The 18,590-nt window shown below is 43.6% G+C and overlaps 1 protein-coding gene across 4 annotated transcripts in view; it reads left to right on the top strand.

Annotated features, from left to right (window-relative positions):
- ATP6V1C1 (ATPase H+ transporting V1 subunit C1) overlaps window positions 1-13,021 on the top strand; it is a 106,245-nt gene extending 93,224 nt beyond the window's left edge. For all 4 annotated transcript variants that reach the window (XM_075920259.2, XM_075920258.2, XM_006122399.5 and 1 more), the window contains 6 exons: window positions 539-607; window positions 3,255-3,347; window positions 3,433-3,526; window positions 6,155-6,252; window positions 7,943-8,069; window positions 12,238-13,021. In XM_075920259.2, the coding sequence (XP_075776374.1) occupies window positions 539-607; window positions 3,255-3,347; window positions 3,433-3,526; window positions 6,155-6,252; window positions 7,943-8,069; window positions 12,238-12,333 (577 nt within the window). In that variant the 3' untranslated portion in view covers window positions 12,334-13,021. The remainder of the gene's footprint in view (window positions 1-538; window positions 608-3,254; window positions 3,348-3,432; window positions 3,527-6,154; window positions 6,253-7,942; window positions 8,070-12,237) is intronic.
- Window positions 13,022-18,590: the final 5,569 nt, after the last annotated feature.

Genomic DNA, 18,590 nt, shown 5'->3' with positions numbered 1-18,590 from the left:
GCATTGTGTCTCTGAAAAACTGGTTCTTAATCTCTGTACTTCTGTTTATCCAGTTCCCAAAAAAAGTGTTGAGAGATTTCATTGAACAGTGTCAGACGTTTTGGAGATCTTCTGAGAGATGTTAAACATGTAATTATTATTGTGTAGCTGTGCCTGATTTTTTAAAAAATCTCTGCCTTTCACTCTTACAAAAAAAGCTGACCTCATATACACAAGTGAATTTGAAAATATGTTTAAAAATAATATACTGTTCCTCCTTAATTTTGAGTTCTCATTTAACAGTGTTTCCTTCACAATATTTTGTGTCCTGAAAAATAGGACAAGAGGGGACCAAGTTCCCTATTTCATGTACTTTTTGATGTCCTCCAACTATCAGAGGGAAACCTGACTAGCAAGAAGATGAAAATTTTTCAAATACTGCAATACTGTCTTAATATTTAGGGGTTCTCTTCCAGCATTTGGTGACCCATTAGGTTTTTACCCTCATTTCATTGTTGTTGTAGCATTAGACTTGAATTATATTTTATTTATTCTGTAGGTCAAATTACAATGACTGGGTTAAACAATATGAAACATTAGCAGAGATGGTAGTTCCACGATCCAGCAAGTAAGTGGCTTATTTATGATTTACCTTTTCAGAAGTAAATCTCTGATTTTCTTTAATTAGGTTTTAGTCATGAGCAAGAGTACCTCTTGACCCTAAATCTTTGGGGCCCTTTATTTGTAATTGGATTTTAATTGCTGATTAGGAATTGATTTTAAAGTAATTACCTACATTATATTATGAAATAGTTAATCTGAGTTCAATTCAATGTATAATATTCTGAAGGTTAAGATTCTCTCTAAATTCTGTAGTTCTTGAAGGTGTCAGTCAGACCCAGTATTTTTAAGGAATGGACTGAAGATTTGAAGCAAGTAAATTCCATGCTTGGTGTAGTGATAGCTGTGTTGCCCTTACTTGAAGGGCTAGACTCAAACAAGTTACATCAGATTTCCAGTGATGCAGGATGGAATTGGGGATGCAGTTGGATCTGGGCTTGGGACAGGATGGGGGGAGGGGTCTAGTATTGTATGCAGATCAGTAATGTATGTGTTGCACTCTACTACCATGGTGGTCAGTGCATTCCCAGTACAAATGTGAGAGGGAAGAGAGGGTACTGTATATAAAAATGTGGAAGTGACTGTGGAGGTGCAGAGAAATAGTATAGATGCTTGCAAGTGCAGATCTTGGATGTGAGTGTGTATGGGGGGTGAGTTTGGTTAAAGGCTTTGGGGTTCTTTTGTGTGGGGGTTGATGGGAAGAATATTTAGGGACATGCCAGAGGATTGGCTGGGGGAAATAAGATATTTACTTCTTCTTTTTTTAAGTTTCCTGAAGGAAGGGGACATGGACAAATGTATTCCTTCGTCTCCAAGTCATATTAAGCAGAACTGGATTATCTGAAAGTGCCTACATAGGTGGTACATTTAAAAAAAAAAGTTATTGGGAGAAAAGATCTTATTATGTAAATTTAACACAAGAAGTGTGAGAGAAATGATGAGGGAGCAAACAGGGGCAGCAGTAATATAACATGGTAACTTGTGCATGTACAATCTTGATGCCTAACTTCCAGCCCTTTTGTTTTGTTACTTTTGCTGCCTTTCACTACTTGTAAATGGAAGTGAGAATTTTTAGAGGTATTTGAATGTGTTAAGAGAGATGGCTAAGGCAAACAGGGTGTTCCAAGTGTTAAAAACATTATAATTACGGAAGTAAAATTCCTTTTTTGAGGCAGCATTGTTTTCCTTGTAGCTTATTTTGGTAATTAGGTATATTCTTGCATGCTTTGCTCTTAGAGTTGGGGATGGGTAGATGGTATAATCAGGTGGGTTGTGACAGATTTCATGGCAGTGGGGAACAGGCTCAGCCCCTCAAGCTGTTCATCGCAGACATTCTAGTATTTGGGCTTTTAGAAAGCTTAACTTTTGTGAAGAAATCTACATTTTGTTGTGATGTTAGCAGGACTCCTTTAGAGCACCTGTTCCAAGGGTATGTCTACACTACCCCGCTAGTTCAAACTAGCGGGGTAATGTAGGCATACCGCAATTACAAATGAAGCCCGGGATTTGAATTTCCCGGGCTTCATTTGCATAAGCGGGGCGTCGCCATTTTTAAATCCCCGCTCGTTCGAACCCCGTGCCGCGCGGCTACACGCGGCACGAACTAGGTAGTTCGAATTAGGTTTCCTAGTTCGAACTACCGTTACTCCTTGTGGAACGGCACGGGGTTCGAACGAGCGGGGATTTAAAAATGGCGGCGCCCCGCTTATGCAAATGAAGCCCGGGAAATTCAAATCCCGGGCTTCATTTGCAATTGCGGTATGCCTACATTACCCTCCTATTTCGAAATAGGAGGGTAGTGAAGACATACCCCAAGATGGCTAACATGGACCCATGCCACCCAATCACCTACTTAGTTCACTGCTGGCTCCTGTCCTTCTGTACTTGCATTCATTTCCTTTCACCTAAAAGACACCAAAAATAATGTGACTGTTGAAAACTCTTATGATTGCATATATCAAAATCAGTTCAAGTTCATTTCCAATAAGACAAGGCTTTAAATTGGAGAAATATCAGGTTTAGCACAGCTAACAGTTTTACACCAGAAAGTATTCACTGAAAGTAAACACTAAACAGTATCTTGCTCAAAAAGTACAAAGATGAGTGTTCGAGCTACAGTTACTCTCTAATGTAGCTTAACTTCGGAAATGAAGAACTATAGATGTAGTAGAGCCAGAAATGCTGACTTCTGCTCTAGCTGAGGGTGCTCGACCCCCCCATCTGCCGCCTCTCTGCCCTGCCCCCCATCCCACCTCTTTATCACTTCCTCCCCAGAGCACTCCATATCCCTGCTCCTCACCTTTCCTCCTGGAGTACCCCAAACCCTGTGAAACTGCTGTTTTGCAGCAAGAGGGAAATACTGGGAGGGCGGGGAAGGGATGGGTTAGCAGGGCTGCTGGCAGGTCAGAGATGCTGGGAGGAGATGGCTCAGGGATGAGTTTGGATGCTGAGCACCCACTAATTTTTCCCTGTGTGTGCTCCAGCCCCAAAGCAGTCCCGGATTTGGCACCTCTGAGTACAGTTCTAGAACCATTCATAAGCAACTAAATTGATCTTACTAACTCTGAGCAACTGCAGACTAGAATTTTGATTGCAATACATCAGTCCCATAAAAGTCGAAACCTGAGCATTGTATCACTTTTTCCTTTACACAGTGTTCTTTCTGAGGACCAAGATAGTTACCTGTGTAATGTCACCTTGTTCAGGAAGGCAGTGGATGACTTCAGACACAAAGCCAGGGAATACAAGTAAGATCACTTCTTGAGATTGATTTCCTATTTAAGGGTACTCTATGCAGCCACTTGCCGTTTTTTTATTCCTCTCCAAATATAGGTTTATGGTCCGTGATTTCCAGTATAATGAAGAAGAGATGAAAGCAGACAAAGAAGAAATGAACAGGCTATCTACTGACAAAAAGAAACAATTTGTAAGTTGGCATACACTAAATATTATTTTGGACAGAAATTGCTGTAGCTGAGAATTTAGGCATGAAAAGGTCACTGTGGCAATCATCCTCAGGCCACAAAACTCACACAAGTTCTCTTAAATCATTCCTTTTGGTTTGAGACATACTCCTCAGAGGTAGGGATGTACTTCAGTTGCATATATACTGTTGAATGTCTCCTTGATGTTGAATAAACTCCTCAAAATGGTAAATCATTCCCAAAAGGACTTTGGTAATATATAAGTGGCTCCACTACATTCATGCTTCAAATATGGTAGGTCCTGGCTATAAGGCCCAATTTATAAAGGCATTGTAGCCTGCCTGCAAACATTACAAATAGCAGCTCATAGTATTACAAAGTATTTTATAAAATATACAATTGTGTCTTTAGTTGAAAAACATGCATTTAGACAGACTGTGACATCCAAGCAGAAAGCTAAAACTAAATTTTCTCCTTTTACATAGAAGAGAAAAACACATTAAATTGTCCTCCCTATAAAGGTTACAATGTATCCAGCCAGATCCTCTGTTCTGGCTAAGGTAAACGAGAATGGGGGTAAACGTGGTGTTTTCTGTCTTTCCCCTGATCTTGTAGTGTGTCACTCTAATCCAGTGATTGAGGCTTGAGCCACAAGTGGTGCTTTCATGTGTCTCCTTTGGCTTTTTGAAGCGCATGATATTAAAACACTGTGATTTAATTAATCTAAATTATTAACCAATCAGGATACTTTTACTGTTAATCCATTGTAATGAATACAGAGGTAATATTTGGTTGCCATTTTGTTGTCCGAAAATATATATATATAAATAAAAATATGACTATATAAATATATAGTAACTATAGTAAACAGTGAACTTGCAGTACTGTTTCTCTTTTTGGGTAATGCTGATTGCTAATTTGGCTCCTGAACCACTGAGGTTACGTCTACACTACAACTTTTGTCAGAAGAGGCAATGCAAATGAAGCATGGATTAGCGTTTTCTTTCACTTTATTTGCATAATCTCTTCCGATCCCTTTTTTGTGCAAAAACAAGCAGTGTGGATGTTTCCTTTTTGTGCAAAAACCCCTTTTTGCACAAGATCCTTATACTTCCTTTTTGAGGCATAAGGATCTTGCACAAATAGGGGGTTTTACGCAAAAAGGAAACGTCCACACTGCTTGTTTTTGCACAAAAACCCATTGCGCAAAAATGGATCCGAAGAGATTATGCAAATGAAGCGCAAGAAAATTCTATTCTGTGCTTCATTGGCTTTGCCTCTTCAGGCAAAAGTCCTAATGTGGACGTAGCCTCATATCTGAGTATCACTGATCTAACTTGTGCCAGCTGCCCAACAGGCTTAAGGGACCAGTACAGCTCTAGGCATCTCCAGTGCACAAGAAAGCCCTGTCCACATCTCCTTTACCAGCAGCTAATACGTGTAACGTTGATGCTCTGTGAAGTCTGTCTTATTCTATGCACTTAGTAGTATGGTTTCCAAGCTTCAGGGCTGCTTTCTACTGACCAAGTTGAGTAAAGCATGAGGCATGACTCAGGATTGTTTCCCTAATTTTCAGTTAATAGATTTCTATTGACTAAAAACACTGTAACAAAGCGATTAAATACTTCACTAATAAATATTTGGCTAATCTTAAAATCCAGTGTACTCACAGTAAGCCCAAGGGCAGTTTTCATATATCAATGTGTGTCAGAAGTCACCAGCAGAGTGTCCTGACAGATATTTTACTCCATTCAATTATGGTAACTGTTTGGCTGTGTGTGCTCCCTGTGTATGCTCTGCTATCTCTGCTTAGGTAGCCAGGATAGCAGACTCCGAGAGAGCCCCAAAGACCACAAAATCAGATAAGGATTGAAGGCACCTGAGCCAGGTTTATTGTCAAAGGAAGGATGGTCTTCAGCTCCCCAGATCAGATGTTTACAGTTCTGCTAGTACATATGTGCCCCCTGACAATTGTCTTGGCTCAGTTAGTGACATGGGATTCTTCACTGCTCCATAGGCTGAACAAAGAGAGCCCCTTCAAGACACATTTTTATACACAGGTTCAAATAAGTTACATGTCACTCCTGACGTATCAGAGTACCATATTACCTAGATGCACCTGGTGGTTGGATCAAAAACATCTGTATCCATCATACTGACATTTTAGACTTTGTCCTGAACCTGGTTCGGTATGTCCCTGTTACCTGTGGAGAGTGTTCCTTAACAAGGTGTTTTGTTGTTATCTCTCTGAAATGTGCTTATAGCCTGTGCCTAATACCAAGTAGCATTTCAGTTTGTGCCAAGTTCTGTGAGATGCCTTTTGCTCACAGCTTCACTTTGCTTTATATTTGCAAAGTCTTGATTCTTGTTGTCTAGGCTTGTACCACGTGGGCTTTTGTTTCAGGTCTTCATGTACTGTACTTTTTCTATACTAAAACATTTTGGAGTTAGCTGTCCAGTGCCTGTTCCTTCAATTAAGTTGACTGTGTATGTAGCAATATTGTTTTTAACATTGAGCATCTGTTTAAACACATTTTATTAAGGCTGAATCTTTATTGAAGTGTGTGAATAACTCCCTGTCTCTTCTACTCTCTCTCTCTCCTTCCTTCTCCCTCCACTACCCCCAACAGGGACCTCTAGTTCGGTGGCTGAAAGTGAATTTCAGTGAAGCATTCATTGCATGGATTCATGTGAAAGCATTACGAGTTTTTGTTGAATCCGTTCTAAGGTAAACAGATTTGGAGTTGATTAGCAGGGTTTTGCCTACGTTTTTTAAAACCTATATATAGCTCCACATGGATAACTGAGGATGTAGTGTCCTTGGAGGTATTCTTGTCCTCCTCCTTTAAATGTCTTGGGCTCTCTGTATGTTAGAGCAAGAGGTCCTTGCTGGCTTTAATTGAATGTCTTCTAGAAGAACACTTTCTAGACTTACAAATGCAAACAATAAATAAAGTGATCTATTTTAAGATACACAGAGAAGACAAAGCCCTTGGTCATATAATCTGTTTGAGCTTTGAGACTTACAAAGTAGCCCAGGACTTCACAGTACAGAAATCACTAGGAATGTAAAAAAATGGTTAAAAATGTAACTGTGTAACTATTAAAAATCCTGTCAGTTACCTGATTAGCTCCCTGGGAGCAGGGCCAGCAGCTGAGAGCCTGTATGCACCAAAAGCTTTTGAGCCTCAAGAGCTGGCTGCACTGGTTTATACTGCAGAGCCTATAGCACAGGGTGACAGCTGGCTCCCTGAGAGTAGGGTAGGGAGCTGGCATTAACCGTAATGGAAACAGATAAGCTAACATTTACCAGTTAACTATTTAAATCGTTACATTTTTGCATCCCTAGGGACCACTAGATTTATTTTCCCCAGTATATAGCTTTATTATTTTCTCATAATTTGCTTTTCTCTTGTTCATAAGTGAACAAGAAGTAAAGTTAATAAGTTGATTAAAATAACTAGATGGATTCTGTTGAGAGAATGGATTTTTAGAGTAGGAACATCTGGTTCACAATTGAAGTTTGCTGCTTTCTAAATTGGATAGTTACTGAAAGCTGCTTGTTACTACATTTATAGTAACAGAACAGTATAAGGAATGATATGAAGCAAGTGATGTAGCAGTGTTGAAAGGATGGCAGGGACTGGTAATAGAATCATAAGTTAATGTGGTAGATCTATTCTACAGTTAGTCCATGCTACAACTATGTACGCCTATTACTTTGGGAGACAAGTAACGGTGTGAGTAAGGGAACTTGAGAGACTAGAAAAAAATGTTGAAAATAAATATGCACCTAAAGAAATTCAAAGGTTGCTGGGAAAAGGGATTGATAAAAAAGGGGATTATCCTTTCCACACAGGCGAGCTCATTCAAGCTTAATACATTACTTTGTTACTACCCCAAGAATTAGAAGTGGAAGTCTTCAAAACTTAAAAAAAAAAAAATGAAAGGGGGAGCAAAGCTTGGTAAGAATGAATATGGGAAGTAAAAAAAGCGGGTAATTGGGTAACTGTAACTGTGGAATATTTCAATGGTTACACACACATGCAGCTAGCTTTCTGGCGTGCAGAAGCTGCTACCCTACACTGCTGTCTCTTTAGTAGAGGCAGCAGCATGGGGCAGCAGCCAGTGCCTGCCTGCCACCCCACTCCGAGGGAGTTAGCTGCTGTCCCGTGCTAACTGGTTACATCACTAATAGTAATACATAGTAGTATAGTGTTACATCCTTAATAGTAATAACAATTTGGTCTTCCCAAAATTAAAAAAAGATGTTTTAGTCTCAGGAACAAAAAACCTTTAGCAAGGTTTCTTACCTCTAAAAAGTAGTACAGCAGTAGTACGGTAAGAATGAATAAATCTTATGCTACTTGAAAAAAATCTCATTAGAATCTGTCACAGCTTTCTGCTTGCTCCCTCAGGTATGGTTTGCCAGTTAATTTCCAGGCAATGCTCCTTCAACCCAATAAGAAAACAATGAAGAAACTGAGAGAGGTTTTGAATGATTTATACAAACACCTTGACAGTAGTGCAGCAGCTATCATTGATGTAAGTAACATGTGTTATTTTATATAATTGGTGTGTATGGTGTTCAGCTATCACCCACCTTCTGTTCAACATTGATAAGTCTTTTTGGTTTTTTGTTTTTTTTAAACAATGCGGGAATGGTCTTCCTAAGTGTTTAGTATTAATCCTCTAAAAGGAATTGCTCCAGGAGAAAGAGATGCAGACTTCTGGGCTTTTCTGGAAGTTATTTAACTTCGCCACCGGCCTCCCAAGCCTGGCCTCAGCCACCTTTCCCGCTGACTGGACTCTTCCCCCACAGCCATAATGGCAGCAGCCCCTCCTCATGCCACACTACCATCATCACTGGCCACCTATGCTTTCCCACTGACCTACCTCTTCCACTGTAGCTCTGCCAGCTGCAGCCACTCCTTCTGCCACACTACCATCGCTGCTGGCCAGGCCTGGCCCCAGCCGTGCACCATGCTACCATCGCCGCTGGCGTCCTGGCTGCCTTTCCAAGTGACTGGCCTCTTCCCCACAACCCTACTGGCTGCAGCCCCTCCTCACACCATCTCTAGCCCCTTCACTCGCCTCCCTCAAGCAGAGACCTTGCACCCCTAGCCCCCTTACTCACTGCCTGGACGAGACTGCACACCCCCAGCCCACTCTCACGCTGTAGTTTTACCCCCACACCCCTCCACCCCTGTGAGTAGAAGCGTGGGGGAAGTATCAGTGAGGCTTCCCGCGTGCTGCCGCTTTCCTTCCCCCTTTCCTGGCTGGGGGAACAGCAGCACAGGGATGCACTTCAAGAAGGCTTTTCCTACTGCTGTTCCCCCAGCCAGAGGAGGGGGAAGGGAAGTGGCAGCGCGTGAGGAGCCTTGGGGCTTTCTGCTCCCTCCACAAGGAAGCCGGTACTGGTGCTTCAGCCGCATGCCCTCCCTCCACCAGTTGGAGCACCAGCATGGACTCCCTGCTGTGGAAGAAGCAAAAGGGGGGGCCGGCTGAGCTGGTGAGTGAGGGGACTTGGGGGTGCAGGGTCTCTGCAGGAGACATGTGAGAGGATTGGGGGGCTAGAGTTGCGGGGGCGAGACTGGAGTTCACACCCCCAACCAGTGTTCCCTGTAACATTTTCTAACCTTGGGCAGGTTGAATTTTCTTATGTGCATCACCAGTATTGAGAGAGTGTCAATGTACACCACTAATACCAGCAACATACACGCGCGCACACACACACACACACACACACACACACACACTTTAAGCAGTCCATACGTGTGGAATAAAATATATTAAAACAAGACACCTGTGACTAGTTGCTGTAGGTACACTTAGTGACTATAAAGGTGGGAATTAGCCTTCTTCCCCTGAAGGAAGAGTAGAAGCCCCAGAACAAATTAACACATGGCTTCAGGGTTTGTAGTCATTTGCAAATTTTCAAAGAGCTTGCAAATAAGGTGTCATCCTACAAAACAGCTAGCATTACACCTAATACTTGCCACTTCTAACTCATAAAAGCCATAACTCTACCAGATTGCAAAGATCTGGCCTTAATGCAACACAATTTACCATGTATTAATTAGTAACACAGGGTTATGTAACCTACCCCATTCAGTCAGCCCTTCACCTCCCCTTTCCCAGGCCAGAAGGACTGAAGAGACTGCTGGGTTTCTGCCCCTCTCTCTCCTCTGGCAGATGGGACTTTGCTCTACACAAATTAATTATTCTCTCCCTCCTCCCAGCCACTTATGTTCTACTTATTTCGGCTGATTGGCTTCCATTTCAAGCACACGGCAGACAGCATTTAGCTGCTGTTTCTGGTAGCCCCGCCCCAGCCAATCCACTGATCTGCCTGCCTGTGTGGGAGTTTTGAACCTCTGCAGGGCTCAGAACATAGCTGTGCTGCCACTCAGCTGTGCAGCTAAGAGGGAACTTTGCCCCCAGCTCCCTCACTCATAGCCCCCAACCCAAGACCCCAAATCCCCAGTCCCTTCACTCATCACCCTGCTGAGACCCTGGACCCCCAGCCTCCTCACACACATCCTCTGCTGAGACCTTGCACTCCCAGCCCCCCCCATACACCTTCCACCGACACCCCGCACCTCAGTCTGCTTCTGCCCCCTCCCCTCTGGCCAGACACCTACCCCCAGCCCACTTCTGCACCCTCTTCCCTGGCCAGACTCCTCCTAGGGATATAATAGTATGGTTGATTAACCGATAAGCAAAAGCCTGTAGGTTAATTCTATAGACTACATGCATTTCTCACCCCCACCCCCTGCCAGTACATTTTTTAGCAGGCTGTCCAGCAGTCCATCTTAGCCTGGCTTGCACTGGATCCGGGACCTACCCTGTGGCTCTGCATTTAAAGTGTATTAGGAACTGGGCGGGCAGGCAGCCAGGCTCAGGTTTGGCTCGTGCCAGGTATGGGAGCTCAGACTCCCCTCTCCCTTCTCCTTCCTCCCCCCACTCCCAACAGGGGCTGCTGCTACCCCTCACTGCTGCCTCTGTATCAGAGGTAGCATTGTAGAGGGACAGGCAGCCAGTCTGAGAGGGGAGCTAGTTTTTAACTGGTTCCTCTCGCAGACCAGCTTCCACCTGGCACCCCACACTGCTGCCTCTAATACAGAGGTAGCAGCACAGAGTGGCAGAGGACTCCTTGGGAGTGGGGCAGAGCGCACTGGCTGCCGGCCCCATGCCCGGGGATTATAGAATAGTTGAGTAACCAATAAGAATTCATGAGGTTAATCGACTATTCAATTAACCGATATTTAACATCCCTAAATCCTACCCCTAGAGAAAGGCGGGGTTGGCAAGTGTAGCTTTCACGTTCTCTGGCTGCAAAAGCTGCCAGAGAGGTGGGAAGGTTAGTGAGAAGGGGCACAGCCCGCTAGTAATATTTACATTATTATATTTTTTAAAAATGAAGGAAAAGAGTAGTTTGTATTAAAAGAAGGAAAGTGATTCAAACATGAAATAGATCTTGTTGGTAGACAATATTTGTAATTTTTGTCTTGCTAAATTAAAGAGGGGATGCAGGAGTGAGGGCAGGGACCTGGGAGGGTTGCGGGGGCCTGAGCTTACCAGGGCTGCCCATGGTGGCAAATATGGTACTGTTCTAGGCTGGGGCTGTGACGGCCGAGCTGTTCCAGCCTCCAGCTTGTCTGTGGGGAGGCAGGGCTCCAGGGGCCAGCTGTAGCCTCCAGCTGCGCGCACACACCCCCTCCAGCCTGCAGCTGGTCAACACCTGGCATTTCTGAGGGGGGGGGAGGGTTCTCCTCTGAGTGTTTCTTCTGAGGGGGCAGGGGAGGCAAGCCAGCCTCTTTGGTGGTACCATTTCCGGGGTGTGGGCCAGGGCGTGGTCCTGGGGAGGCTGCAATGGTGGGGCCAGTGGGTGGAGGGGGGGCTCATCCTTCCGCTCCTCTCCCCCGCGTCCCCGGCACCATTTGGGGCAGGTGGGCCACTTACTTGTCCAGTGGCCAGCAAAACAAAGCCCCATCCCCATCTAGACGCTCTCCTGCTGTGAGGTTGCCCCCAGAGATCACTCTGTAGTATAGCTGTCCTCCAATCAGTCCCCTTCCTTTCCATGCTACGGAAAACAATCCCATTCCAGGCACTTCCCATTTTCCTGGCACAACCAAACCTTGACCTTGTTTTAAGATATAAGAGGAAGCTGCATACCTAATTTGGTGGCCCTAGCTGTTGTTTAGGAGGAATTCTTGAACAAACATTTATAGACAGACAGACACAAACTCTCTCAAATGTGTATATATGACAAGCAAAGCATATTTAGTAGTTTCAGAATAGATCCAAAGAAGTGAATGGAAATGAAGTCTTTCTGCCTCTAGATGTCATGTCATTGCAGTGAAGATTGCACTGATGTTATGGTAACAAAGCCAAATGCCATTTTGTATGAAATATGGCATGTATTACTGTTGCTACTCTACCCATATTTTGTAAGGGAAGATGTTTTTCTGTATCTACTTTATTCCATTTTGGGAAGGGTGATAGCAGATTATCCTTTTCCTCCCTTACATTTATATTTCCCAGACAAAATATAACCCAAGGTTTAAAATTCAAGTCGTTTTTTTATTTTTAAGTTTCAGGTCTGGTATGACTTGTGCATCCGAATGTCTGACTGTTATGTAACCTCCCAAATAGGAACCAAATTATATTGTAAAATGTATACTCATTTTTTCAAAATCTTGTTTCACAGGCAACTATGGATATTCCAGGCTTAAACCTCAGTCAACAGGAGTACTACCCATATGTGTATTACAAGATTGATTGCAATTTGCTGGACTTCAAGTAAACCTTTCTTTATCCTGGCAATCCTCTTATAGTGTTGGTGTAAACAAACAGAAGTGAGGCTGAAGTACAATGATACTTCTAACACTGTTAGTCCTATGCTTGCTTCTTACTCCCTTTACTTAGGTGAATTTTGCCCATGGTGGTCCATCTCTTGTCATTTTCTTGTAAAGAAAAGGTATTACTGCTTTTAATCAATCAAGTCTGTAAATGTACATTGAGAGAATCAGAGTATTTATAAACAGAGTCATTTATTTAAAGAAAAGGGTAATTCCTCTTTCATATAGTGATCTGCATTAATTTCATTTACCGTTGTTCATAAAGACTTCGTTTACAAAGGAAGATAGTGTAAACATTTATGCCATTTTGTTCTCTGTATTTAGTAGATTCACAAGTATTAACGTTGTTGAATTGTGATGTAAAGTATGTGAGATTGATATACAGTCTGTGCTTTCAGAATATTTTAAATTACAGTTCACAAGCACTGTCAGAGAAAATAAAAATATCTGTGCAAATATATGGTTCATTTCATTGTGATGCATAGAACTGTAGACGTCTACAGCCAAACATTACTACAGCTGATGTAAAGTTGTGATACATGCTTTAGATGACAGTATAGAAATGCAGCTTTCAGTTTAACAAATATTTGATGCGAGGTAAACTAAAATAAACACTTGCACTGTTGTGAGAAATACTGGAGCAGATTTTATTCCTATAATTCAAAGTTCCATACACAGACACATGCCCTACTCAGTGTGTGTGTGTGTGTGTGTGTGTGTGTGTGTGTGTGTGTGTGTGTGTGTGTGTATATATATATATATATATATGTATATATATATATATATATATATATATATAAAAAAAACCACTGTTTTCCCTTATTTGCAACGGCAGCCACTCTTTTTTTCTTTTTTTGTAATAATGTTGCATCCAAAATTACAGAGAGAGAACTACAACTTACCTTATAGTCTCATCACACAAGGCAGCATGACCTTTTAATGCTTGAGGGAAAGAGTTTATTAACATTTCCAGTAACTGTTCTCACAGACATTTGTGTTTAAAACTATATGTTCCACTCACCACTTCAACACTGATGGATTCCAAATACAGGATTTATTCTAGTCATCAGCACAAGTCCTGAGCTTTGAAACAATGTTTGGTAAATTGATGCTTTTCTGGAGTGTTGCAGTCTTTTGGAAATTTTTCCCCCAGTCAGCCTTTAAAGGCTCAAAGAAAATAAGTAGTGTGGCCTCTACTTGCTCAGTATAAACACTGTTGCAGGCATGTGTTTGTCTGGCAGACATAGCAGCAGCTTTCATTGAAACTCTTACATCTCTTAAAGGGATGACCTGCTTGTGTGTAAGCACTTCCAAGAGTTTTGAGCTGAAGTAGTAAAGCTCCAAAACAAGATCATTCATATATTCTAAGTCCAAAAGAGATTATTGCAGCCTAGTTTTAACTGCTTTGTGGTACAGACCATTGACCATCTCCCCCAAAATAATTCCTAGAGCATATATCTTAAAAATCTAATCTCAATTTAAAAATTGCTAGTGATTGAGAATCTGTCACATGGGAAATTTTTCCAATGACTGACTATTCTCACCATTTTAAAATATATGCCTTATTTTCTGTCTGTAGTTATCTAGTTTAAAGCTTCAGCTCTCAGGTCATGTTAGACTTTTCTGATTGACAGACGAGCCTATTAAATATTTCTTTGTGTTGGTACTTGTTAAACCATCCCTTTGCCTTTCTTTGTTTAGCGATATAAGGCACATTTTTACTAATCCTTTAATCATTCTCCTGCCTCTTATCTGAACTCACTTTGTCCTAGTTGAATCATGGGCTCCCGAGCTGGACACACACAAATAAATCCCATATCTGTTGGCACTTGAAATACAAGTTCATTTTACATAGTCTGTTATGTACAGGCAGTCCCCGGGTTACGTACAAGATAGTGACTATAGGTTTGTTCTTAAGTTGAATTTGTATGTAAGTCGGAACTGGCTCCAGATTCAGCTGCTGTTGAAACTGATCAGCGGCTGACTACAGGAAGCCCTAGGCAGAGTTACTCTGCCCCCGGCTTCTTGGAATCAGCCGCTGATCAGTTTCAACAGCAGCTGAATCTGGACTCCTGGGACAGAACAGCTGGGGCACTGCCGGGTAGGTCCCTGCAGGACCAACCGGGCAGCACCCCAGCTGCTCTACCCCAGGCGTCCCGCAACAAAAGCCTGGTCTGCTGGGGGGGGGGGGGCGCACTAGCTGCGCCCCCTACCCCCTCCAGAACAGCAGGGAGACCCAAGCAAAGCCGCGGAGGCGCAGAGGTCCCGCCGCCTCTGCGGCTTTGCTCCGGGGCAAAGGAGCAAAGCCGCACGGTCAGCGGGGTCCTGCCGCCTGTGCGGCTTTGCTCGGGTCTCCCTGCTGTGCTGGGGGGGACTGCCCCCAGCACAGCAGGGAGACAGAAGCAAAGCCGCACAGGCGGGGGACCCAGCACAGCAGGGAGACCCGGAGCAGCTTTTCTCGCCCCGGAGGACGCAGTGGCAGGACCGCTGTGCTCTGGGCGGTCCCGCCGCCCGCGAGCTCCAGGACAAGAAAAGCCCCGTTCGTAAGTGCGGATCCGCGTAAGTCGGGGACTGCCTGTACTGTATTCCAGAATGCAATGGGTAGCATGTGATATACATTTAATAATGTGAAGATCTTGTGACTATTTCTCATTTTGTTCTTAAAATGCGCTGGAATAGGTGTTAAGATGCAACTTGAGTTTGGAATAGATAAGGCAATGAGAGTGAGGAGGTTGTTGTATTGCAGTGGAGGAGTAAGCAAAGGGTTTCTTGGTAAAATGGAGACTTTTCTGCCTCATTTCCTGCCCTACCTTTCATATTATCTAGATCAGGGCTTGATTACTACTTTCACATATTACTGCACATGTGTGTTTGTCACTTTACAGTAGAAAGGAGGAGAGGATTCCTGCCCTGAAGAGCTGGTTTAATTTTAGATAGTAACATCAGCAGGACGGAGAAGGAATTCTGTTAATTAGCTATTGTCTCACTTGCAGACAGCATGAAATAAGTGAATCCTTTTGGAAAGATTATGAAAGGGGTTGCAACTTTCCTAATGAATCCCTATATATCCAAACTAGTTTCTTAACAACTTCCTTACCTCCAACTCTATTCCCCGGAATAAAAACATTCTAGTAAAGGTTGAATCTTGTTTGAATGAACTGACTGTACTATCCACTTGATCAAAGAAAGGTTAAATAGCAGGTAATCCTATGTAGTCAAGCTTTGTTTCTTTCTCAATCTGTGTAATGCTAGGAAAGACACATTATTAAATTAAATATAAAGAAAAGAAACATGCACAGGCTTGTGCCGAGCATTATATTAAATACTTGTCATCAAGTGTCACAGAGAAATTTGAAATTCTGAACTTGACTGCAAAGGTAAGTGAAAGATCAGTGTTTAAAGATCTATGTTATATATTTTAGATACAGCCACATCATACACAACAAGTAGTCCTCAATTTGGTAACAACTAAAAACTAAAAGAGCATGAAGAGTATTTGAAGTGTTAGTTAAACAAAAAACTTATCTTAACTGTTTTCAATTTACAAAAAAAATCCTTTGCAAGGCTAATATTCTAGGTTGTATTAACAAGAGTGTTGTATGTAAGATTCCATGAGGTAATTGTTGCACTGATCTTAGTACTGGTAGTGCCTCAGATGTGTCCAATTTTCGATACCACATTTAGGGAAAAATATGGATACACTGAGAAAAGAGGACAAAGAAGAAAACTGATAAAAGGTTTAGAAAACTAGACCCATTAGGAAAAGTTTTAAAGAACTAGGCAAGCTTAGTGTCAAAAGAAGACACAGTGGTATTTGGGGAAACCTAATATGTCTTCAGATATGGTAAGGGCTGGTATAGAGAGGATGGCAATGAATTGTTCTCCATGTCCACTGAAGGTAGGACAAAAAGTAATGGGTTTAATCTGCAGCAAGAAGGTTTAGGTAGATACTAGGAAGAACATTCTATCAGGATAGTTAAGCTGTGAAATAGACTTCCAAAGGAGATTGTGTAATCCCCATAAATGGAAGTTTTTAAGAACAGGTTGGAGAAACACCTGTCATAGGAAGGCAGATGGAAAGCAGACTGTAGAAGCTTCTGCAGAAAGTCTCTAGTGAAGTGCGGGGATGAGTGTTAACAGATTTATCTATTATGATGGGGTACACCCAGTAATTAGTGTTATTTGTCTGGGGGGGTAATTCTACCAGTGTGCTGTTTGTCACTTGTACTCTCATACAGAGTTCTACTTTTCCCTTTTGCCAGTTCCCTCACAGTGGTGCTCTTCTGCAGGAGCTAGGTTCCCCAAGGCTGGGTTCTTCACGCCTTGGAATCAGATGAACATTGCTCATTAACAGAGCATGTCAGAGAGTACTGGGTTAGTCAGCACTCCCAAGGTGACCCCTTATATTTCCTTGGACACAGTAGGCTGGGTCAAACAGCACTTCCAAGCTACCATCCTCCTTCTCCCACTTCCATGTTAAATTATTCTGGTAGTAACCTGCTTGATGAGCAGACCCCACCAGATTTTTTGATACCTCAGGGATCTTTACAAGAAGAGTTGCTGCAGAGCTAATAGGGGAGCCAAAAACTCCCAGAAGAGAGAGGAGAGTGAAGAGTTTTACCGTGAAAGTTATTTATTTCCAGGTGGTAACCATGCAAACAAACCAGATATTCTTCTTCGAGTAGTGTCCCCGTGGGTGCTCCACTGTAGGTGAAGGGTCGCCCTGAGCCTCAGATCGGAGCTTTGTATAGCAGTTTCCCTTGTTGAGCCACGCATGCCCAGGAGGCGTCTCGAGCCCTTCCCGCCTCCTGAGGAGCGCGGCTCAACCCCCTCCCTTTCAGTTCCTTTTTAACCGCCCTCGTCAGCGGACAGAGCAAACAGGAGCTCCCTGTAAGACACTCTGACTACTCTCCTCTCCCTAGTTTAGTCATAGTTCTTTTCCACTGTTATTCCAAGTTAGCTTTCCTTGGTGGTGTGGTTTTTTTTTTTTTTTAAAGAAAACTAGTAACAAGAAGAATACACTTACCTAAATCCCCCCCCCCCCCCCCGGGGGCTAGAATCCTCTTCAAACCGGGACTCTGAGGTACTGGCGTTCTCACAGCTGTTCAACACAGGAAAGAAAGAAAAGAGTTTTAACAAAAAAAACCCAACACAAGGAGACAGACGACAACAACAACAGTAACAGCCAAGTAAATACACAGAACACGCTCAAAGAGGAGGGAACGGGCCATGTCCGGCTCCTCAGGCTTTAAAAAATGTGACCAATGCCGGGATCCTATGGCGGCTTCAGATGGGCATTCAAAGTGCATTCACTGTTTGGGGGAATCTCACTCTCCCCACAGCTGCACTCATTGCAATTCACTCACAGTGAGAGCCAGGAAGGACCGAGAGCTCCGCCTAAGAATGATTTTATTTGAAAAGGCTTTACAGCCCGCTGGGGAATAGGTGGCAACACGACAAGAGCCTCCCCCCCACCCTCCAGAAGTGAGCCGAGGGGCAAACCCTCACCATCCCGCTCCCTACCAGCCTCTTCCTCTCCAAAACATGGAGGAGAGGCACACCAGAGCGGGAGGACCCCTGCCACGAAGGCTTCGGGGCGATCCTCCCACTCTGCACCGGCATCGGGGCGCGCTACAGCTGAGCGGCCCCGGGAGCGCTCCAAGCAGCCGGCACGGCAAGAAAAGCCGGCACTGAAGCAAACTGCGGCACTGCTTCCAGCCCCGACGCTGCCTCAAGCTTCGGCGGCGCCAAAAGCCGCAGCACAGCTTAAAACTGCGGTACCGACTAAAGCCATGGCACCGCAGCAGAGTGAATTACAGCCTGCTAAGCGCCCGGCACCAGCTCCAACTAAGCAGCATGATGCTGCACTAACGCTGCCAGCACAACCAGACAGGCAGCCAGATGAGACTGCTACGGATCAGCCTCAGCAGGAAACTGACTCACACAGCAGCCTTTAGTATCAGTGCCTGCCTTCCACATCTTACTCACCTGGGAGGTCCCCATTAAGGCTATCCCCTCCCAGGTCTACATCACTCTTATCTGGCCAAGACACTCCTCTTCCTGAGGATGACCACCACACGTCTTATTCCTCAAGGCATGCATCACCTAGGCAGTCTCGCTTTCACCATTACAGGGCTCCACCACAACAGAACCCATGGCACCCATACTGGTCTTACCCACCCAGCAACACTGGGAGCCATGT

This window comes from Pelodiscus sinensis, chromosome 2, assembly GCF_052426305.1.
Source record: "Pelodiscus sinensis isolate ZL-2025 chromosome 2, ASM5242630v1, whole genome shotgun sequence".
Taxonomy (NCBI): domain Eukaryota; kingdom Metazoa; phylum Chordata; order Testudines; family Trionychidae; genus Pelodiscus; species Pelodiscus sinensis.
The sequence above is the reverse complement of the archived record's forward strand: the minus strand, read 5'-3'. Positions and strand labels throughout refer to the sequence as shown.